At 39.7% G+C, this 20,143-nt stretch overlaps 1 protein-coding gene across 1 annotated transcript in view; it reads right to left on the bottom strand.

Annotated features, from left to right (window-relative positions):
• Window positions 1-20,143, bottom strand: part of LOC150089320 (sodium channel protein para-like) — a 2,114,826-nt gene that overhangs the window by 1,615,651 nt on the left and 479,032 nt on the right. Inside the window, exon 5 of the mRNA XM_090389008.1 lies at window positions 82-287. Coding sequence (XP_090245134.1) covers window positions 82-287 — 206 coding nt within the window. The remainder of the gene's footprint in view (window positions 1-81; window positions 288-20,143) is intronic.

Genomic DNA, 20,143 nt, shown 5'->3' with positions numbered 1-20,143 from the left:
TGTACTATAACATTCATTGCATTCAGGCAAAATAATGCATGGAATAAAATGCAATTATTCTAAATAAACTTCTATACTTACTCCGTATCCTCAACACTTTCGTTGGAGGGCAGAGTCATGAGAACGCAATTGACAAGGATTGTGACGATGACCAGCAAGCTGAAGATAGGATGGACCAGAATATAAATAGCCACACGACGGACTGGGTTAAAGGGGCTAAGAATCCATAGGGCATTGGTGGCGCTGAACCGGAAAATGTCTTTACCTTTGCTAACAACTACGAATGTCTGAAAAATACAGTCACCCCAATTTAAAAGTTTAAGTACATTCAAAATAATAAATAATATTATTTGTTTTAATTAACATTATCATAGTTAAAATATATAAAAACTATAAAATTATAGTACTGATTTAGTGGTTATCAAAAGTACATAAAATGGAAATTGTTTGTTAATAATGATTATTTACAGTTTATAATTTTCAACAACTTAATTCCAGGATAAATACACAATAATATAATATATTAACTAATGGGTGAATTCATATAGTAATAAATTAAAAACTTAATAAAGGATTTTTACATAAGTGTTATTAAGTAATATTTCTTCAATGCTCAAAATTGCCTGAAGTGGGAGTCCTATCCAGCTATAACCTCAATTTGGGAGGCCTTCAGATTTTCCTCTGGTTATCGAAGGAATTTGAATCCAAACATCTACAAATTAGTAGCAAGTGTCAGAGCCTCTATACTGTCACGGAGAACATCAGTTGTAATAAATGTTCTACAGTCTAAAGCAGCGTTTCCCAAACTGTGTTCTGTGGAACACTAGTGTTCCGAGAAAAATCATAATTAATAATTAAAAAATAAATAAATAAATAACTTTTTGCATATTTGTAGCATACACCACTTTTGTATCATTATAATTTTTAACATTATTTTTTTTTTGGGTTATTATAGACTAATAATCAAATAGACTATGGAACACTTTATTTTGGTGGGCTTCATAGAAAAGTATGTGCAGGGATAATGACATCTACGAAAAATTAGCAATGTAGTGGTCTAATATGTCATTTGTATGCAATTTAGCCTGGAGTACATGGGTTGAGAGGAAAAGGGGAAGAGAACTGATATCATAACTAAACTCACTTCCTTGTATAAATTTTTTTTGATAATTATCAGTATTTTTAAATATTATTATTAAAATAAATGACCATGGATTTGTGGTTGAAAAAAGGAACTTTAAAATGAGAAGCAAGTACTTCTAGTATTGCAACTGTGGTCGATGAAAACGAACACAATACTGTCACACTTCAAAGTGAGGATGAGCAATCGCAGCTTTTTCTTCCACAAAAATCTGAAGTGAAAAAAAACAGGAACCAACTAATAAAAGACCAAAATGAAAGTATCATGACAGTTATTTGAATTTTGGCTTTAAATATGTTGGAAATGAAGTGCTCCTGATGCACAGTGTGTTGTATGTAATAAAATATTAGCGAATAGTTCTTTGGCTCCTGCTAAACTTGTGTTTTATAAATGTTCTGTTTTTTTTTGTTTTTTTTTTGGTAGTTGTTGGCGCATTGGCTTCTGTCGCCATAATGCAGTACTTGTCTCCTAAGGTTTTTGCAGTACTTTGATCCAAGCCCGAGGCAGGATTCAAACCCGCGACCTTTGGGTTGCCAGGCAGGCACTTTACCCACCCGGCTAGCCCATATAAATGTTCTGTAAACATATTGCGAGATGAAAAGGGTTCTGGAAATATACTGTGAGATGAAAAGTGTTCCATTACTAAAAAAGTTTGGGAAGCGGCTGGTCTAAAGGATGTGAATGAAACCACCATTTTGTTTTTTCATTTGTTTGATTTGAAATATCAAAACATATGACTCTCGACAAGTTTTCTAACACAGAACAGAATATGCCCAGAAGTTCGTCCAATCAGAATTGAGTCTAGAATCCAGTCCATTAATTCTGAAAGGGGTGATGTGTAATACAGAATGACCAGTGTTATGAAAATATGCAGTTATGTGAAAGCATAACTAATCTGTGTCTGTCTGAAGTCGCAAAACTTTCTAGCGACAATCACAAACTGACTTAAAATAAATAACTATATAATATCGGTGTAGATACACCATAGTTTATCCATAAATTTCAACTAAATATGTAGTGTAAAGGCATCATTTTAATTGTATATCATATTGTGCGTGCCTTCACAACGAGACAGCTGGTATTGCACTATTTCAAATAAATATTGCTTCTCTAGTAGAGAAGACTACTGTTATTTATTTTCAGTGGATACCACCACCCAGACTATCATTTTGAACCTAGTTGGCTTCCTCATCAGTGGGTGTGCAGGTACCCTGGTAATGCAACATGCCATCACAGTCACAAAGTTATTTCCACAATATGAGAGATGCCAAATGGTGTATAAATAATAATGTATTAGAAGACAAAATATACAAGGCATAATTTCTCATACTGTGGAAATAACTTCACAACTGTGATGGCATGTTGCATTACCAGGGCATCCGCCCACCAACCGATGATGAAGCCAACTAGCTTCGAAACAATTGTCTGGGTGGTGGTATCAACTGAAAATAAATAGCAGGAGTCTTCTCTACTAGAGAAGCATTATTTATTTGAAGTAGTGCAATACCAGCTATCTCATTGTGAAGGCACCCACAATATGAGATAAAACTAAAACAATGTATTTACACTACATACGTAGTTCAAATATATGGGTAAACTATGGTGTATCTACACCAATATTATATACTTAATTACCTAAACCGATAAGAAATTATGCCTTGTGCATTTTGTCTTCTAATACATTAAAATAAATAATATCTACATAAAATACTAAAACAGATATAAAATAAAATAAGTGTTAAAATAATAACATAAAAGTGATTGAAAGATCGGGTTTCTAAACATGAGGTGGCTCTTTGAACTGCTAAATTTGAACGTTCACGGTCACTGAGTATTATTGGGTTGAAAGTACTAATCTTGATCCGCGACGGGATATTGAAATCATCGACCATTCAAGTGATTATCAGCAGCACTCGTGGCTTGAGGCACTGCACATAGCTAGCAGTAATAGTGCCATGAATAGCAATAGGTGAGTGCACTTGCACCCCATTATGGAATCTACTATTTGGCAGTGCGATGAGTACTGGTGATCATCACGTATACGTAATTCTGCTCTACCAACACTAGACTCGTGATGCATGATCCTGCTCAGCTGACCTTTGCTGTTTTAACAAACACACACACACACACACGTGCATGTATATATATATATATATACACACACACACACACACACACTGCAATACACCATTCACCGATTAAGCTGAAGAAGAGGCACTTCATCCCAAAAGCTACTGTATATTTTAGTAGTTTTGTCCATATTTTATTCTATTTTAGCACTTATTTTATATTTGTTTTAGTATTTTATGCAGATATTATCAATTTATTTTAATAAATTTATTTTAAGTTTGTCGGTGGTCTATAGAAATTTTGTGATATGCAACCCGAAGCTCAAGGCCTGTTTCCAATGAATTTAAGTTGGCAAAATAGGGATTATATCAAATGTTAAAATTAAAGATTAACATAATCAATGGAGATAAATTATTTCTATAATATAATTAAAATATACACAGTAGAAAATTATCTTTTACTTCTAAAACTTTGTGTTTCTTTGAGTGGTATTTTGTTTTTAATAATCTATACTATTCACTAATATAATGCTTAAACAGCATGTTCCATACATCAATTCGGCCCTGGAGAAAATGTGCAAGGCTCATGGGGTAGAATTTTTCACAGATTGGTCTGTGCTTGTTATAACAGGGGGGGGAGACCATTTTTACAGGGATGGGATACACTTGAATAGACTTAGTGCAATTATATTTACTGATGTTATCGAAACCGTGATAGGTGGTAAAAAAAACTGCTAGCTTGAGGGGATAAACAGACTAATAGGTTAACTAGAACAGAAAGATGTGAAAGTGAGTCTTGCACTGCAGTACTGTAGCTAGAGCTTTTGCTGCCTGGGGTGGTCAATGAATTTGCTGCCCCTCTCAATACACACCAAAAATACTACAAAAAGTCAGAACGACATATAGGAAATAAATTAAAACACTGTTTATTTTTGAACTAAAACTTTAATTCCAACACTTTAAAATGTTATTTTTCATGCTTTTCTGTTAGCAAAATCATCGATGACATTGTCGAAGTCTATTTCATCACTCAGTTGCTGTTCTATAGACAGTATGGCAAGATTTCTTAAATGCAAGGTGCTCATTGTAGATCTTAGGTAATTCTTCTTCAATTTTAATTTAGAAAAACTCCTCTCACAACTAACTAATAAAATTTTTTTAAAATTAAAAAAAAGTTAAGTAATAAAAATTACGAAGTTAACATAAATAAAAGAATCGTCGAAAAATAAAATTGTCTCACGTGAAAAGTGCCGCCCGGGGGCACTCCGCCCTGGGCGGCACTTTTCACAAATATGTGAATTGGAATATCATTGGTTTGGCTAAAACAAGAAAAAGAAATAAATCACTTATAAGTTTATCAAGTGGAAATCTGCTGTACACCAATGGAAACAGTGAAAGGAGTGAAGATGGAGTTGGGTTTCTGGTCCATAAAGATTTAAAAAACAACATTTTGGAATTCAAAAGTACATCACAAAGGGTGTCAAGACTAATACTCAAGATTTCTAAGTGGTACAAGCTAAAGGTTATAATGATTTATGCGCCAACATCAAGCCATGATGATGAAGAGGTTGAAGAAATGTACACCGAAGTTGAGTGTCTTCTAGATGAGCAGAAAACCCACTACACTATTATTATGGGGGACTTCAATGCTAAGGTTGGAAAAAGACAAAACAGCGCAGAAAGGGGAACTATAGGAAATTTTGGAACTGGTGAAAGAAATGAAAGAGGTGAAAGACTTGTAGAATTTGCATAATTTCAAGGATTGTTAGTAATGAACACTTTTTTCAAGAAAAGGGTGAACAGAAAGTGGACATGAAAGAGTCCAAATGGATTAATAACTAATGAAATCGACTTCATCCTCACTAACAGAAGATATATTGTGAATGATGTTACCATCCTGAATAAGGTAAATGTTGGAAGTGATCACAGAATGGTAAGATGTACACTTGATATGGATGTAGGAAAGTAAAGGAAAAAACTGACTCGAGTAAATAATACAACGGTCTTTGAGATAACAGAAGAGGAGAAAAAGCAGTATGTACTGGAACTTAAGAACTAGTTTGAGCTTCTCCAGACTGCTCAGGACCAAGATATCGATGAGGAATATTACAACTTTCTGAAAGTGGTAAAGCCCAAGAAACCTATAGGGAAAAAGAAATCCATGGAAGAAAAAATTAGTCAAGAAACACTTGTTACGATGAACCGAAGGCAAAAAATGAAGAGCAAGATAAACACTGACAAGGAGAAAATTAAGTATACTGAGTGATGCAAAGCCATTAAAAAGAGACTCACAGAGGACATAAGAAGATTTAACACAAGAAAAGCAGAACAAGCATTGAGGGAAAACAAAGGATTTTAAATCAGCAGCCATGAGCAGTAATACAGAAAGACAAATGATGCTGAAACTGAAGAATAGCGATGGTGTACTTATAAACAGCAGAGGCATAATTCAAATAGCAGAAGACTACTATAGAGAATTATACAAGGAGCGAGGGAATGATGCAGCAGTGGGGAAGATGGATTGCAAATTAGCAACACATATGACATACCCGATATTCTTCCTGATGAGGTAGAACATGCATTGAAGAAAATGAAGAATCAGAAAGCCCTGGGGGAAGATGAAGTTACTGTAGAGTTGTTAAAATTGTGAGGAAGAGACATAACACAAAAACTAGCAAGGCTCTTCATAAAGTGCATTAGAAAAGGTGTGAAGCCTAAGAAGTGGAATAATGCAATCACAGTTTTGCTGGATAAGAAAGGAGATAAATCAGAAATTGGAAATTATAGTCCAATTAGCTCGTTATCCCACATCTACAAGTTGTTCACAAGGGTCATTACTAACAGATTAGAAAGAATACTTGATGAGAATCAACCGAAAGAGCAAGCTGGCTTTAGGACAGGATTTTCAACTATGGATCACCTTCACGTAATATCACAGCTAATGGAGAAAGCAAATGAATATAAAACACCATTATGCCTCGCATTTGTGGATTATGAAAAGGCATTTGACTAAATTCAGCATACGGCAATGTTTCGGGCACTGGAAAGACAAGGCATAGATACCCCACATATTATGACTTTGAAGAAAATATATGAGAATGCTACCTCCTTTATTAGACTAGACAAAGAAAGTAGGAAATTTAAAATCGAGAAAGGAGTTCGACAAGGAGAGTACGTAAGCTATTTACGATTTGCAGTTGACATTGTGGTCATAAGCCACGATCCCAAAGAATTAGAGGAAATCTTAATCAGTTATGTACAGTTAGTAAGGATTTTGGACTAAAGATGAATATGGCTAAAACAAAAGTAATGATGAACAAGTATGCCACAGAAAGGAAAATAATGATTGAAGGAGCAGTAATTGAAAAGGTGGAGTCATATCTGGGACAAGTTATTAGCTGTAATAACGATAAATGGCTGGAAATAAAGACAAGAATAAATTTTGGATGGATAGCATTCAGGAAATATAGTCAAATACTGAAGAGCAATATCCCAGTTTGTCTGAAACGTAAAATAATGAACCAATGTATACTCCCCACCATGACTTATGGAAGTGAAACTTGGGCACTCACCAAAAGAATGGAAGAGAAGCTGAGAACTACACAGGCGAAGAATGAAACAAATTATATTGGGAATCAGACTGTTAGATAAGAAGAGAAATGCATGGATTAGGCAGCAAACTCAAGTACTGGATATTCTTATCAAAACTGAAGAACTAAAATGGTCTTGGGCAGGACACATAGCTTGAAGACATGATGACAGATGGACTAAGAAAATAACAGAATGGTACCCAAGAGGAGCTAGAAGAAAACCTGGAAGACAAGGGCAGAGATTGATAGATGAAATTCATGAGTTGTGGGTAGTAAATGGATGGCCAGTGCTCAAAACAGAAGGAACTCGAAAGTTGCTGGAGAGGCGCCTTCATCCTGCAGTGGATTGAAAATGGCTGATGATGATGATGATGATAATGATTGGGAGGACGGTGACGTTACCACTGTGTTACCCGCGCAGACTGAGTTGTCATTATAGGACAATTGTAGAGTTGCAAAATAAAAATAAAAAACCACAGCAGAAGTAGAAAACTGTAGATCTTGTTGAGAAAATGGACGACATAATTTCAACCTGAATGGCTCGGATGGGAAACGATATGTCAGAAGACGAAAATCGGAGGCATACCGTCCTGACTGCATAATACCGACTGTAAAGTTCCCCGCCGGTCAGATGGTCTGGGAATGCATAACAAGAAAAGAGATGGGGTGAATTAAGTTTATTCATGGAACAGTGAATGCAGAAACCTACACTGCTATCTTGGAAGTGCTTGAAAGCCATTATTAGGGATCACCACACAGACATCCATTTTGCCGGGGCGTTCGACACCCTATGGTGGCCGAGCGTCTTGGGCCGGCTCCGGGAAGCAGGGGTTCCTGGCCACCTCTTAAACATGCTTAAAAGCTATCTCACCGAGAGAGCAATCTAGATAAAAGCTCCCTACAAAGAAATAGAAAGAAAAATATACAGAGGGTGCCCACAGGGGGCAGTACTTGGACCAACAATGTGGAACCTCCTGATGGACCAGTTTCTAAACAAGGATCTCGAAGGGTTCCGCTTAAGCCTTCGCGGACGACCTCATCCTAAGGATAGAAGCTAACTCCTGGGCACAACTGGAAATACTAGCAAACCGCGCTGTGCAAATTCTCCAAGACTGGGCCACACACCATTTACTACAAATCTCACCAACGAAGACAAATCTCACCAAAGAAATCTCTCCATACTCTTAAAGGGAACACTGAACATCCACAGACCACCCCAAATTAAAATTGGCACTAGAACAATAAGGCTCAGAACAGAGCTCAAATACCTGGGCCTCATCTTGAATACCCGCTTATCTTTCAAACTGCACCTAAACTACGTAAGAAGAAAAATAAGAAACTGCACTGCCCTAATAAACAGAATTGCCCGAAGAGACTGGAGATTGAAACAGAGAACGATGATGTTTTATTATAAAGCAGCCTTCTTACCAATCGCAACACCCGCAGCTGGTGGCTGGTACAAAAAGGCCAGCACAGCTACAAACCTAAGAATACTTGATTCCATACATAGAATCATGCTACTCACTGCTTCTCGTGCCTGCAGCACAGTGAGCACACACACTCTGCAAGTCATCGCAGGAACCCCACCCTTAGACCTAGAGGTGGTGAGCAGAGGCATCCTCCATGAGCTCGCTAAAGGCAATGCTTGTAAACGCCTAGACTTCAATGGAGATCCAGGAAATAAACGCATTGCGGAAAAAAGAAGACTCCAGACCCACATGCTGCAGGCGTGGCAAGCACAATGGGATATCTCCATTAAAGGTCGGATAACAAAGAAATTCTTTCCAAATATAGATAGATTCCAACGTATATTACCAACCTGGTACGCACCTGGTCTTTTTGTGACGTACCTACTCACAGGACATGGTGCTTTAAACGCCAAACTAACAACTATGGGAATAACTGAAAATCCAAATTGCACTTGTGGCGCTCCAGAAACTTGGTCGCACCTTATACTGTATATGACTGCCACCAATACGATGACATCCGCTGCCAGCTGGTGACAAGACTACAACATTCACCCAAGGAGCAGGAGCAATTCATTCTGGATGATAAAGGACCATATATGGTATTCACCGAATTTGCACAGAAACTGTTTAACAGACGCCGAGCCACACTAGCCCAACAAGCAAATAACAACACAACTGGAAACTAAATGGGACAAGCTACTATTCCCACAACAAATTCCATACCTCCACCGAGAATAGAAGGACATGATCTACAATTCTGCGACTGACTGAACCTGTAAAAGGGCCACACGGACCTGAACCATGCAGCTTCGCTGCCATCAAGCCTCATTGGGGACCAGAATCGAGCCCCTGACTCGATTCCTTTCCAACCCTACCACGGCGGGGAGGAGACACCTTGTCTCCCCTCGCTGAACCCGCCTTCCCCTTTCCTCTCTGGTGAGGCATGGGCATGCCTCACTGACCAACTGGGGGCACCTCCTCTAACACCCCCATATTTCTATCTTTACCCTCCAGTCTCCTGTCTCCCCTCTTAATCTATCTATATACAACGCGAACGCCCCACACTAAATTTAACAACACTCAAAATAATCTTCACCCAATCTTGGCCTATCCATCTACGTAATATCAAACCCCCCCAAATTTAATATTAAATTAAATTTAAATTTAATTTATTAAATTAAATATTTAATATTAATTAAATTATTAAATAAACTTAAATTATTAATTTTATTTAATAATTTAATTAATATTGAATTATTAAATAAAATTATTTAATAATATTAAATAATAATAATATGTATGTGTATATACACATATGTATTATGATTTTTTTTTTAAGGTCCTAGCTGCCGAAATCTCAGGAAACTAAGCGGCAGGACCTGCCAGAGTAACTAAGTCTACTGGGTTCCTGGTCTGCCTCCACGGAGCGAAGGTGGGGCAACGTTGGGCTCCAGCAGGGGCCCAGCGGCTAAATGACTAGATGAACAACGGTACATGACATTACACATGAACAATACCCACACACTTTTAAATCTCTGGCATTCCCAGCAAACTGGTACACCCACAATGAAAGCAATGCGGAGATGGGGGAAACCCCTAGTGCCCCATGACATCAATATACCTTACACACAGACATCCAAAACTGCATTTTTCTACATGACTCAGCACCTTGCCACACAGCAAAACTGGTAAGTTTTATGCTATTTAGATTTAATGATGAGTTTGTCTTCTTGTCTCACAAAGCTTAAAACATACGTACACCAATGGTTTCCCTCGTAAATGCTGGCATTACAGTGTTGGACTGGCCTGGAAACAGTCCAGCAGATTTGAACCCTATTGAAAATTTCTGGCACGTTATGTCATCTAAAATTGCTCAGAAGAAGCCAACAAGTAAGATTCTGTTGCAGGAGAGCATTGTAAGGGTGTGGTACCACGAAATTGGACAACCGTATATCCAGAAGTTGATTAACTCTATGCCAGATCATTGCAATGCTGTAATTGCAGCTCGAGGAGGAACAACAAAATACTGAGAACTTATTTTGTTGATTTACAGTACATAATACTATTAAGTTAACTTGTCATTTCAGTGTGTACACGTAAATGCAATAAAATGTATGTTTGGTTGTCATGATTGCATTTGCATGATTTCTCATATTTCCATTAATTACACATTTTACCCTTTGTGAAAATATTTATGGCAATTAGGTGTATCAGTTGGCGTCTTTTTATTGGATTTCATTCAGAGTGATATACAGGGTTATTCAAAATGAAGTCAGGGGTTTCAAACAATTCCTGTACACACATGAGGAGACATAGGAAGAAAGAAATATTTCCAGAACGCAAGTATAGTAATGAAGTTTTTATACATACCTCATAAATGTTCAATATTAGAGCCTTTAGTGAAATCGCACATTCTGCTTAATCAATTTCCCCGACAAATGGAAGGTCGATTCATCAGAAAAAATCACTCTGTCAGCAAAGTGGCGTTGCACAACGGTAACAGATTTACTTACATGAAACTCCAACACAGTAAAAGCTTTCTCATTACATTCCGAAGCCATGTCGCAACAGAGCAGAACTGGCGTCACAGGCAAACGAACGGCTGCACGGCAGTATGCGTCCAACGCCATCTGGTGGTTAGCTGTGCAGCATACCGAACATCGCGAGCGTGAGAACGAAACTTGAGATATTATGCGTTCTTACGAGATGGCTACAAATGATTATGACACATGCGCTTTCCCAAAAAAAATTCTGAAACCCCGGACTTCATTTTGAATAACCCTGTATATCCCACCGAACAAATGCGTGGTTCAGGCTCCCTTCTCCAGTGTGAATCGTCGTGTCCACCGAGGTTGCCCTCAGGGCTCTGTCCTGGGCCCCCTTTTCTGGAACTCTGTACTCGACGAGCTTGTCAGTACTGACTTAGGCGATGTCCAGACCTTGGCATATGCCGATGATCTCTCCCTGATCCTGGCAGGGGACTCCAGGGCTCAACTTGAAGTATCTGCCAACAGAGCCCTTACCACCGTGCAATCGTGGGTCCGGAAAAACCATCTGACCATCTCATCCACAAAAACCCAATCCATTCTCCTGAAGGGCTATCTTGATCCGCGGAGGCCGCCTCAAATCAAGATACATGGCACAACCATCAAGCTTGTTACTCAGCTGAAACTCCTTGGAATTATCATCGACAGCAAACTAACATTTCTCCCACATCTCAACTATCTACAGAAGAAAATTAGAAATTATATTGCACTGGTTGCCAGGGTGACCCGCCGAGATTGGGGGCTCAAAAAACGCACTCTAGCTTTACTGTATAAAGCCATATTCATACCAGCTATCACCTACGGTTCTGGCATATGGTTCAACAAAGCCTCCACTGTGGTAGGACGAAGAAAGCTGAACATCATTCAACGGCCAATTCTCCTTACAATAGCCAGAGCATGTTGCACCTCCAGCACGCACGCCCTACAGGTCCTCGCCGGTGTACTGCCCCTAGACCTTGAGGTGGCCCATGTGGGGATGCTGTATCAGCTCAGCAAAGGAACGTCTACCACCTTTATTGATTTTACCACGGATCCTGCTAACACCTATTCCAGCGAAAAAAGCAGACTCCTAACCTACTTACAACAGACCTGGCAAGCCAGATGGTCTGAATCCACCAAAGGGGCCATCACCCGCAATTTTATACCAGACATATGCAAAGTATATCCCAAATCACCATCCTGGTTCTCCCCAGGCCTTCTAACCACATACCTCCTAACAGGGCATGGTGCCTTTCGCAGTAAACTGAACCTTCTTGGACTTTCCGACAGCCCCCTTTGCACCTGTGGTGCCCAGGAAACCTGGGATCACTTGATGCATGACTGCCTACTATATGATGACCTCAGATCTTCTCTCATCACACAAATTCATTTCATCCCTAGAGATCAGGAGCAACATCTCCTGGAAGACCACCATACCTACACAGCCTTTTCGAACTTTGCTCACAGCCTGTTCACAAGGCGGAAAACCCTACCACAACCACAGAATCAAACCCAACCAGACAATGAAACGGTCTAATCAGCCATGTGTAAAGACCACTACTTGCTTCAGCATACTGCATTCCCCGTGAAGCCTTTCAACCTGCACAATAATTGTGCCTTTACAATGCAGTCTCAACATCACCTTCATCTACCATGACTGCCGCTCCGGCTTCGCCTCCCACCAAGTTGACTCAACACTGAAATGACTCCACTATCTGGACGGGACTTCTTTGTCCCAGGATTGACACTACTCGGATTTGATCCTCTTTGATTGACTCTACCAAATATATCTTCATGCAGCTCACTACTGAAATGACTTCACCACCTGGACGGGACCTGTCTGTCCCAGGACTGCACTACTCGAATCTTACCTTCTCGGACTGGACTCTGCCAATTATGACTTCACGCAGCATTGCTGCCAATGCCACGTGGCGATCCTGAACCCGTGCTCCCTTGCACGGCCCTGTTTCTCCCCTGTCCTAGCCGGGAGGAGGTGAAGGTCCCCTTGTCTCCTCCCCGCCACCCCTCTTTCGTTCTGGTGTGGCATGGGCCTGCCTCACTGATTTTGGGGTCATCTACTCTATCGACCCTATACTTCTGTCTCTCACCCCCCAGCCTTTAGTCTCCCCTCCCGCTCTAGCTTTCCAACTAGCGTTCATCCCATGTCAAAATTATCCTAGCCCTACACCCAAAATTCTAAATTCCACACTGTATAACTTAAAACTCCTTGGCCTGACCCAACCTCTAGCGCACCCCCCCACTTTTTTTTTTTTTTTTTTGGTCCTAGCCACTGAAATCCCAGGAAATTAGGTGGCAGGACCTGTCAGAGTACTTATTTAAAAATACTGGTATACCTGGCTTGCCTCCAAGGGGCTAAGTGTGGGCAACGTTGGGCCTCAGTAGGGGTCCAGCGGCTAAATAGCCAGATGAACAACGGTACACGACACTACATCCAACAATATCCATACACTTTTAAATCTCTGGCCTTTACAGTGTTCTGTAACACGTGACAATGTAGACTACACGGAGATGGGGGTAACCCCTGGTGCCGTTAGACCCTAAACACACTATACACGAACAAATGCATTTCGAACATTTCTGTGACACACAATGTAGCGCAAAACACATTATTTGAAAAATTCACAAGTAATGCAATTTTTTTTCCCGCCACTGTATGTTTACAGAAAGGATAGATAGGATGGAAAGGGAGGAGGGATCATGCTGTTATTCAAGACAGACATGAAATCTAAGGAAGTGCATGCAGTTTACATTGGTTGTTGTTGTTGTTCTTGTGATGAAATTTAACGACACATAGGCTGCAAGTGCCATATGTGTATTTCTAATGGTTAATAGGAAATAAAAAAAGATACATAGGAAATAAAAAAAAAAAACTTTATTGTATTACCTGTTATTAATTTATGGTATATTCCTATGATATTTAGGAAGGCAAAAAGTTCTGTTTTATTACGGTCATCTCCAAGGATATGCATTAATGTTAGTGAAGACTGTAGATTAAACTGAGGTTCTGAAAACCCCTAGAGCAACTCCCAGAGCACTGTACTAGATGGTGTTTAATCGTTCTAAAGTACTTTTCCTCGCAGAATCACACACTGGAGGGCCATAGTCCAAGTGAGACCTGATGAGAGCTCTATAAAGATGGATGAGGGTATCTCGATCAGTGCTCCATGACATACATGACACACACCGGAAGATGTTTAATTTCTTCAAGCAGAAGATAGGCCACATATGCCAGAAAGTTCAGTTTCCTATCTAGTATCAGGCCAAGAAACTGGGCAGTGTGAGCAAGAACTGGCACGTTATTTATCTTTAGCTCTGGATCAGGAAGAAGTGATAGAAGTTTGCAGAAATTAAGGGTAGTTAATTTCTGTTTAGCGAGTAGGTGTCCATTGCGTAAGGTCCAGGATTAAATTCTGGTTAAAGAAATTTGTAGCTGTCTTTCGATAGTATTCATACTTTGCGATTGGCAGGATATGGTGAGGTCGTCAGCATACATGTATACGTCAATCGTTTTTGGAAGATCTTCCAAAATATTGTTGATCCTAATCCCAAATATGGGTGGATTCAATATGGAACCCTGTGGGACACACTCTTCTTGAAAGCTGACAGCATGTTTTTATATCGGACTTAAATGCGTAATTTTTAAAAGTTCTGAATTATCAAAGGGAGATAGCCTCTCAACCACAACTGATGCATATCTGATAACGCCATGTGGTGTCAAATATTTTATGAATAGCCAGGTTGACCATCACCAGATGTCTCCTGACGAAGGCATTACGAATGTTGGATTAAATTTTTAAGTAAATCTAGAGTGGACCTGTTTTAACGGAAGCCATATTGGCAATCAGAAAGTACATTTTGGAAATCTAGAATCCCGGTAAGCCTCTTATGCACCATCTTTTATAAAAGATTTTGCTCAAACAGCTTGTCGATGATATTGGTCTGTAATTCTGAACTAGAGAAGGATCTTTGCCTAGGTTTCGAATAGCACAAATATAGGAATGACGTCATGACAGAGGATATGTATTTTCTGAGAAGATCTGGTTATAAAAGAGTAATAGTATGTAGAGATCCGCTTCACAAAGATGCTTCAGCATATTGTAGAGAATGCCGTCTGGTCCTGCTGCGCTGTTCGGAGATTTGCTCAAAGATTCTTTGAGCTCAGCTAGAGTAAGCGGCTGGTTATACGAAAGTGAGAGTCTAGTTGAAAAATTAAATATGACGTTTTCATCAGTTTTAATGTGTTGAAAGGAGGTCACGTAAGAGGAAGAGGCGAAAATGTTATAAAAAGATTCTGCTAAAGCATTTGAAATGTCAATAGGAGGAGAGGATAAGTCGTGCAAATGGCATTGCATTATCGGAGATTGCAGCGGTAGAAATTTCCCATTAAGAGCTTGTATTTTTTTCCAGATAATTCGAGTTTCAGTATTTTTGTTAATATTTGAGGTGAAGTTAATCCAGGAGTCACGTTTTGCTTTCTTCCCAATTTGTCTTGCTTTGGCTCTGAGTTTTTTGAAAATAATTAGGTTGTCTTGCTTTGGCTCTGAGTTTTTTGTAAATAATTAGGTTGACGGTAGTGGGAAAATTGCGAAACTGGTTCCAGGCACGGTTTTTTTTTCCTCGTTTCTCTTTGGAGCATTCTTCATTCCAACACTGATTTTGGTGTACAAGCTTGCACTGATCAGATTCTGGAAAAGAAAATTTCTGCTGCAGATAATATATGGGTGGTAATTTGATCAGTCACGTCATCAATATGATTTTTCTGTACATATAAGTTGTCAAAACTATTCAACACAAGTTGAATAGTTTTGCTGTCTGCTTTATGAATATTCCAAGAAGTACGCCCTTTAGAACAATGACACGATCTATGTCTGAATTGAACTTTAATAGGAAAATGGTCATTGTGGAAGGGATCACTTAGCACTGACCATTCTATGCTTGGAAAAAGAGATGCTGAACATATGGATAAGTCTATGGCTGATGTAATACCTGTAGATAGTTGGATATGAGTTGGAAAGCCAGAATTTAACAGAGTCAGGTTATGGTTATCTAGGAATGTTTCAATTAATTGGCCTCTGCGATTCACGGTGGAAGATCCCCAATGGATGGTGACCGTTGAAATCACCGAGTAAACAGACTGGAGATGGCAGTTGTGTGATAAGATTGTCAAGTTCATTGTGGGAGCAAGGATAATTCGGCGGAATATAAATGGATGCAAGGGTTAACGATATTCCCATTGCTTTCCGAATCGCAACAACTTCTAAGGAGGTTTCTAGTTGGAGATGTCTTGACGGTATGGTAGTTTTGATAAGAATAGCCACTCCACCATGAGCAGGAGTGTCAGAATCTCTGTCTCGCCTAAACATAGTATAATTTTTAATTTTCAGAAAAGGTTGCGGTGATAAAAAGATTTCCTGTAAACATACACCTACCGCATTAGTTTGTATTAGTAAATCATTCAGGTCATCTACAGGGTGTTTCAGTTAAACGTTTCAGAACTTCTAAGAGGGGTAGGGTACATCCTGACAACTCGAAATCATATAGCAATGTGGGGTCGGAAATGCTTTCCTGAAGCGGTATTGTACACAGAAGTCGTCGTGCAGCACAGATTCGATTTTCGGTCAATGAATGGGCCGGTATTATGGGAGATCACCTCATCGGACCTTACCTGTTACCGTGTCGTCTAACCGGACCTATCTACTTGATTTTCTGCAGCAAGTATTGCCACAACTTTTGAGAGATGAACAGATTTCTGCATCGACGCAACAGACAATGTGGTTCCAACACGATGGAGCCCCTGCCCATTATAGCGGAGATGTTCGTAACTACCTGGATGTCACATTTGGTCAACAGTGGATCGGACGTGGTGGTCCCGTGAGTTGGCCTGCTCGGTCACCCGACCTATCATGTCTTGATTTTTATTTCTGGGGTCATATGAAATCGCTAGTTTATGACACCCCTGTTGACAATGCTGAGGAGCTGGTTGCAAGAATCGCAGTAGCTGCCGAAGAAATTCGAAATTCGCCTGGAGTATTCCAGAATGTTCGGATGTCCATGCGTCGGAGATGTGAGGCGTGCATTGTAGCCCGTGGAAGAAACTTCGAACACTTACTTTAATCCATGTACCTTTTGCTTCTTTTCATGTATTATTAAAACGATTTCTCACTTACGGTCTCTTTTCTTTATGGTGCTTCTGTGTACAACACCGCTTCAGGAAAGCATTTCCGACCCCACATTGCTATATGATTTCGAGTTGTCAGGATGTACCCTACCCCTCTTAGAAGTTCTGAAACGTTTAACTGAAACACCCTGTATATTACTGTGTAATCCTCTACAGTTCCATTGAAGGAATTTATTCATTTGCTGGATTTATTTGATGAAGGTTGCTCTGTTTTTTCTGAGACAGTTTCTGTATGCTTAGTTTTGATTTTTCATTTGTGGGAAAGGTTAGGCGTCCTGTATCCATGGTATCATTAGCATGTAACTCTAATACTATGTCTTCAACTGATTGAACCTCCATTTCCATGTTAATATTTCGTGCTTTCACTTTTTTCTGCTTTTCAATAGTAGCTTATTTCGTCGTTTCAGGCAACGTTGACATAGTTGGAACACTGATCGGCATGATGCTAATTTCATTTATTGTAGGTTTCTTAACGTATAGTAGCACAGTTTTGGCCCAAGTGGCAAAGGAAATATTTGGTTCTATGGAGACATCTGTTTGGGTTGCACTTGTTTCTGGTGACCGATGCATATGATGGGCTAGGCATGGTTAGCAGTATTTGCTTTCTTGCTTCAAGGTAGCATTAGTATAGTCATATGATGCAAGAAAGCAAGCTTATGCAACATCAGCCAAAAAAAAACCCATTTCACACCTCCATTCGTTCCAACTGCCTGTCCAGTTCAGCCTTAAATCTATTTAATTTATTTAAGCTATCAATTTCCACAACAAAAGATGGAAGTCTGTTCCACCAATCAACTATCCGCTGGCTAAAGGAAAATTTTCGCACATCTATTCTACAACTGTCTTTCCTCAATTTGAATCTGTGCTCCCTCAGGTTCTTAATCTGAACAAGAGAAAGAATCCCATCAGCATTCAGCTTGACCAACCCATTCAAGGCCTTATACACCTCAATCAGATCAACTCGCAGATTCCTACTCTCCAGGCGCTGGATTTCCCAGAACTTAAGCCTTTCTTGGTAAGAGCACCCATTTGTTTCCCTCACCAATCTTGTTGCCCTTCTTTGTACTCGTTCTAAAAAAAAAAACTCTACATCCTTCCTAAAATAAAGCCTCCAGACCTGTATACAGTACTTTGGGTGTGGCCAGAACATTGTCTTGTATAACGGGATAATCACCTCCCTGTCCCTGCTAGCAAAATTCCTATAGATCATTGACAAGACTCCATGACCTGCCCTGGCAGCCCATTTACACTCCTCAGCGAACTTCATATTTGACTGCACAATTACCCGCAGAAACGTTTCACTTTCCACTTCCCTAAGTGTAGTACCACACAGTTGGTACGTTTCTCTTCAGTTATTGCTACCTATATGCAGTACTTTGCATTTGTCAATGTTAAACTTCAGTTGCAACTTCTCAGCCCATTTTCCCAACTTATCTAGATCCAGTTGGAGTAGCATACTGTCTTTACAAACCCTGCCATGTCTTTACAAACCCTGCCAAACTTTGTATCATCTGCAAACTTGGACATTAAACCTGATATATCTTCATCAATATCATTGATAAATATACAAAACAACAATGGGCCCAACACCGTACCCTGGGGAACTCCACTAATAACATTCGTCCACAAAGAGCAGTGTTCATTGATTACCACTCTCTGTCGTCTCCCACTCAACCATCCCTTTATCCATTGTAGCAACTTATTGTTAATGCCATACCTTTCCAATTTGTACCGCAGTCTTTCATGTGCAAGAGTATCAAAAGCTTTCCTAAAATCCAAGTATATGATATATGAAAATTATTTTTGGCATTCAGTTCCTTTGTAACTACATCATAGTACCCAATCAAATTGGTCAGACAAGACCTCCCTTAAACAAACCCATGCTGCGTCTTAACTATTAGTGCAATGATTCTTTAGCCAGTCATTCCATTATTTTCCATGGAACATAAGATAAACAAACAGGTCCGTAGTTACTTGTGTCACCTTTAGAACACCCTTTGTGAATTGGTGATACATTTGCACACTTCCAGTCCATGGGGGCCTCCCCTAAGTCCAAGAAAGTCTCATAATTATGGCTAAGGGTTTGCTTATTTTTTTCGCTGCCTCCTTTAATATAACTGGATAGATCCTGTCCAACCCATGTGCTTTTTTCATGTCTAACTTCAACAATTTCTCCTCCATTTTGCTCTCATTTATTCCAAAATCACTTAGCTTCTTGTTAGAGTTTGATACACTTGTGGAACTCCCTTCATTGAATAACTCCTCATGTGTGAATGTAGATGCAAAATACTCATTCAGTTTATCAGCTACCTGAGCATAATCATCAACAGTCAACCTATCTATGTTAAGCGGTCCAATCTGATTCATCCCTTTCCTTCTAGAGTTTATATAACTAAAGAACTCTTTGCTCTTTTTCTTTGCATCCTTTGCCATGGATTTCTCGTAATCTACCTTCGCCTGCCTAACCTCCCTTGTTACTTGAGTACAGACTAGTTTATATTTTCCATAGGATATAAACACTTCTACGACTCAGTACACGCTCTTGCAGAGCAACCCTCCTTTGTCGAAATTCCTGGATTTTGTTCTATTCTTTCTCGCAGACTGCTGCGCGTATAGCACAGTGGATCTTCACCGTCCTCCCCACACTGGGTTGAAAATGCCCGGGTTCGAATCTCGTCGATGACGTGGGGATTTTAATGGGCTTTTGAGTTAGCCGGTCTCAGGCGCAGATAGCAAGGTTTTTACCCCAGAAACTGGGGTTTTTCGTCCAGCAAACAGACAAATCTACCATAAAACACACACAATTCACAGACATCAGGTAGATGAATTTAATTATTCGGGTGGCCTAAATATAATAATTTTTTTCTTTCTAACAGTCTGCGCAGGTTGAACAGTGGTATCGTCACCGCCCTACCCACACTCGGTGGAAAATGTCCGGGTTCGAATCACATCGATGACGTAAGGAAATTTAATTGACTTTTTCCGCTCCGTGGCTGAGTTAGTCGGTCTCAGGCGGAGATAGCAAGGTTTTCCCCCAGAAACTGGGATTTTCGTCCAGCCAAACAGACAAATCAACCATAGAACACACGCAAGTAACAGATATAAGACACACAGCACGGAAGATGAGTTTAATTATTCGGGTGGCCTAAA

This window comes from Mastigoproctus giganteus, chromosome 2 (assembly GCF_048544385.1).
Source record: "Mastigoproctus giganteus isolate SK-2022 chromosome 2, ASM4854438v1, whole genome shotgun sequence".
Classification (NCBI taxonomy): domain Eukaryota; kingdom Metazoa; phylum Arthropoda; class Arachnida; order Uropygi; family Thelyphonidae; genus Mastigoproctus; species Mastigoproctus giganteus.
The sequence above is the reverse complement of the archived record's forward strand: the minus strand, read 5'-3'. Positions and strand labels throughout refer to the sequence as shown.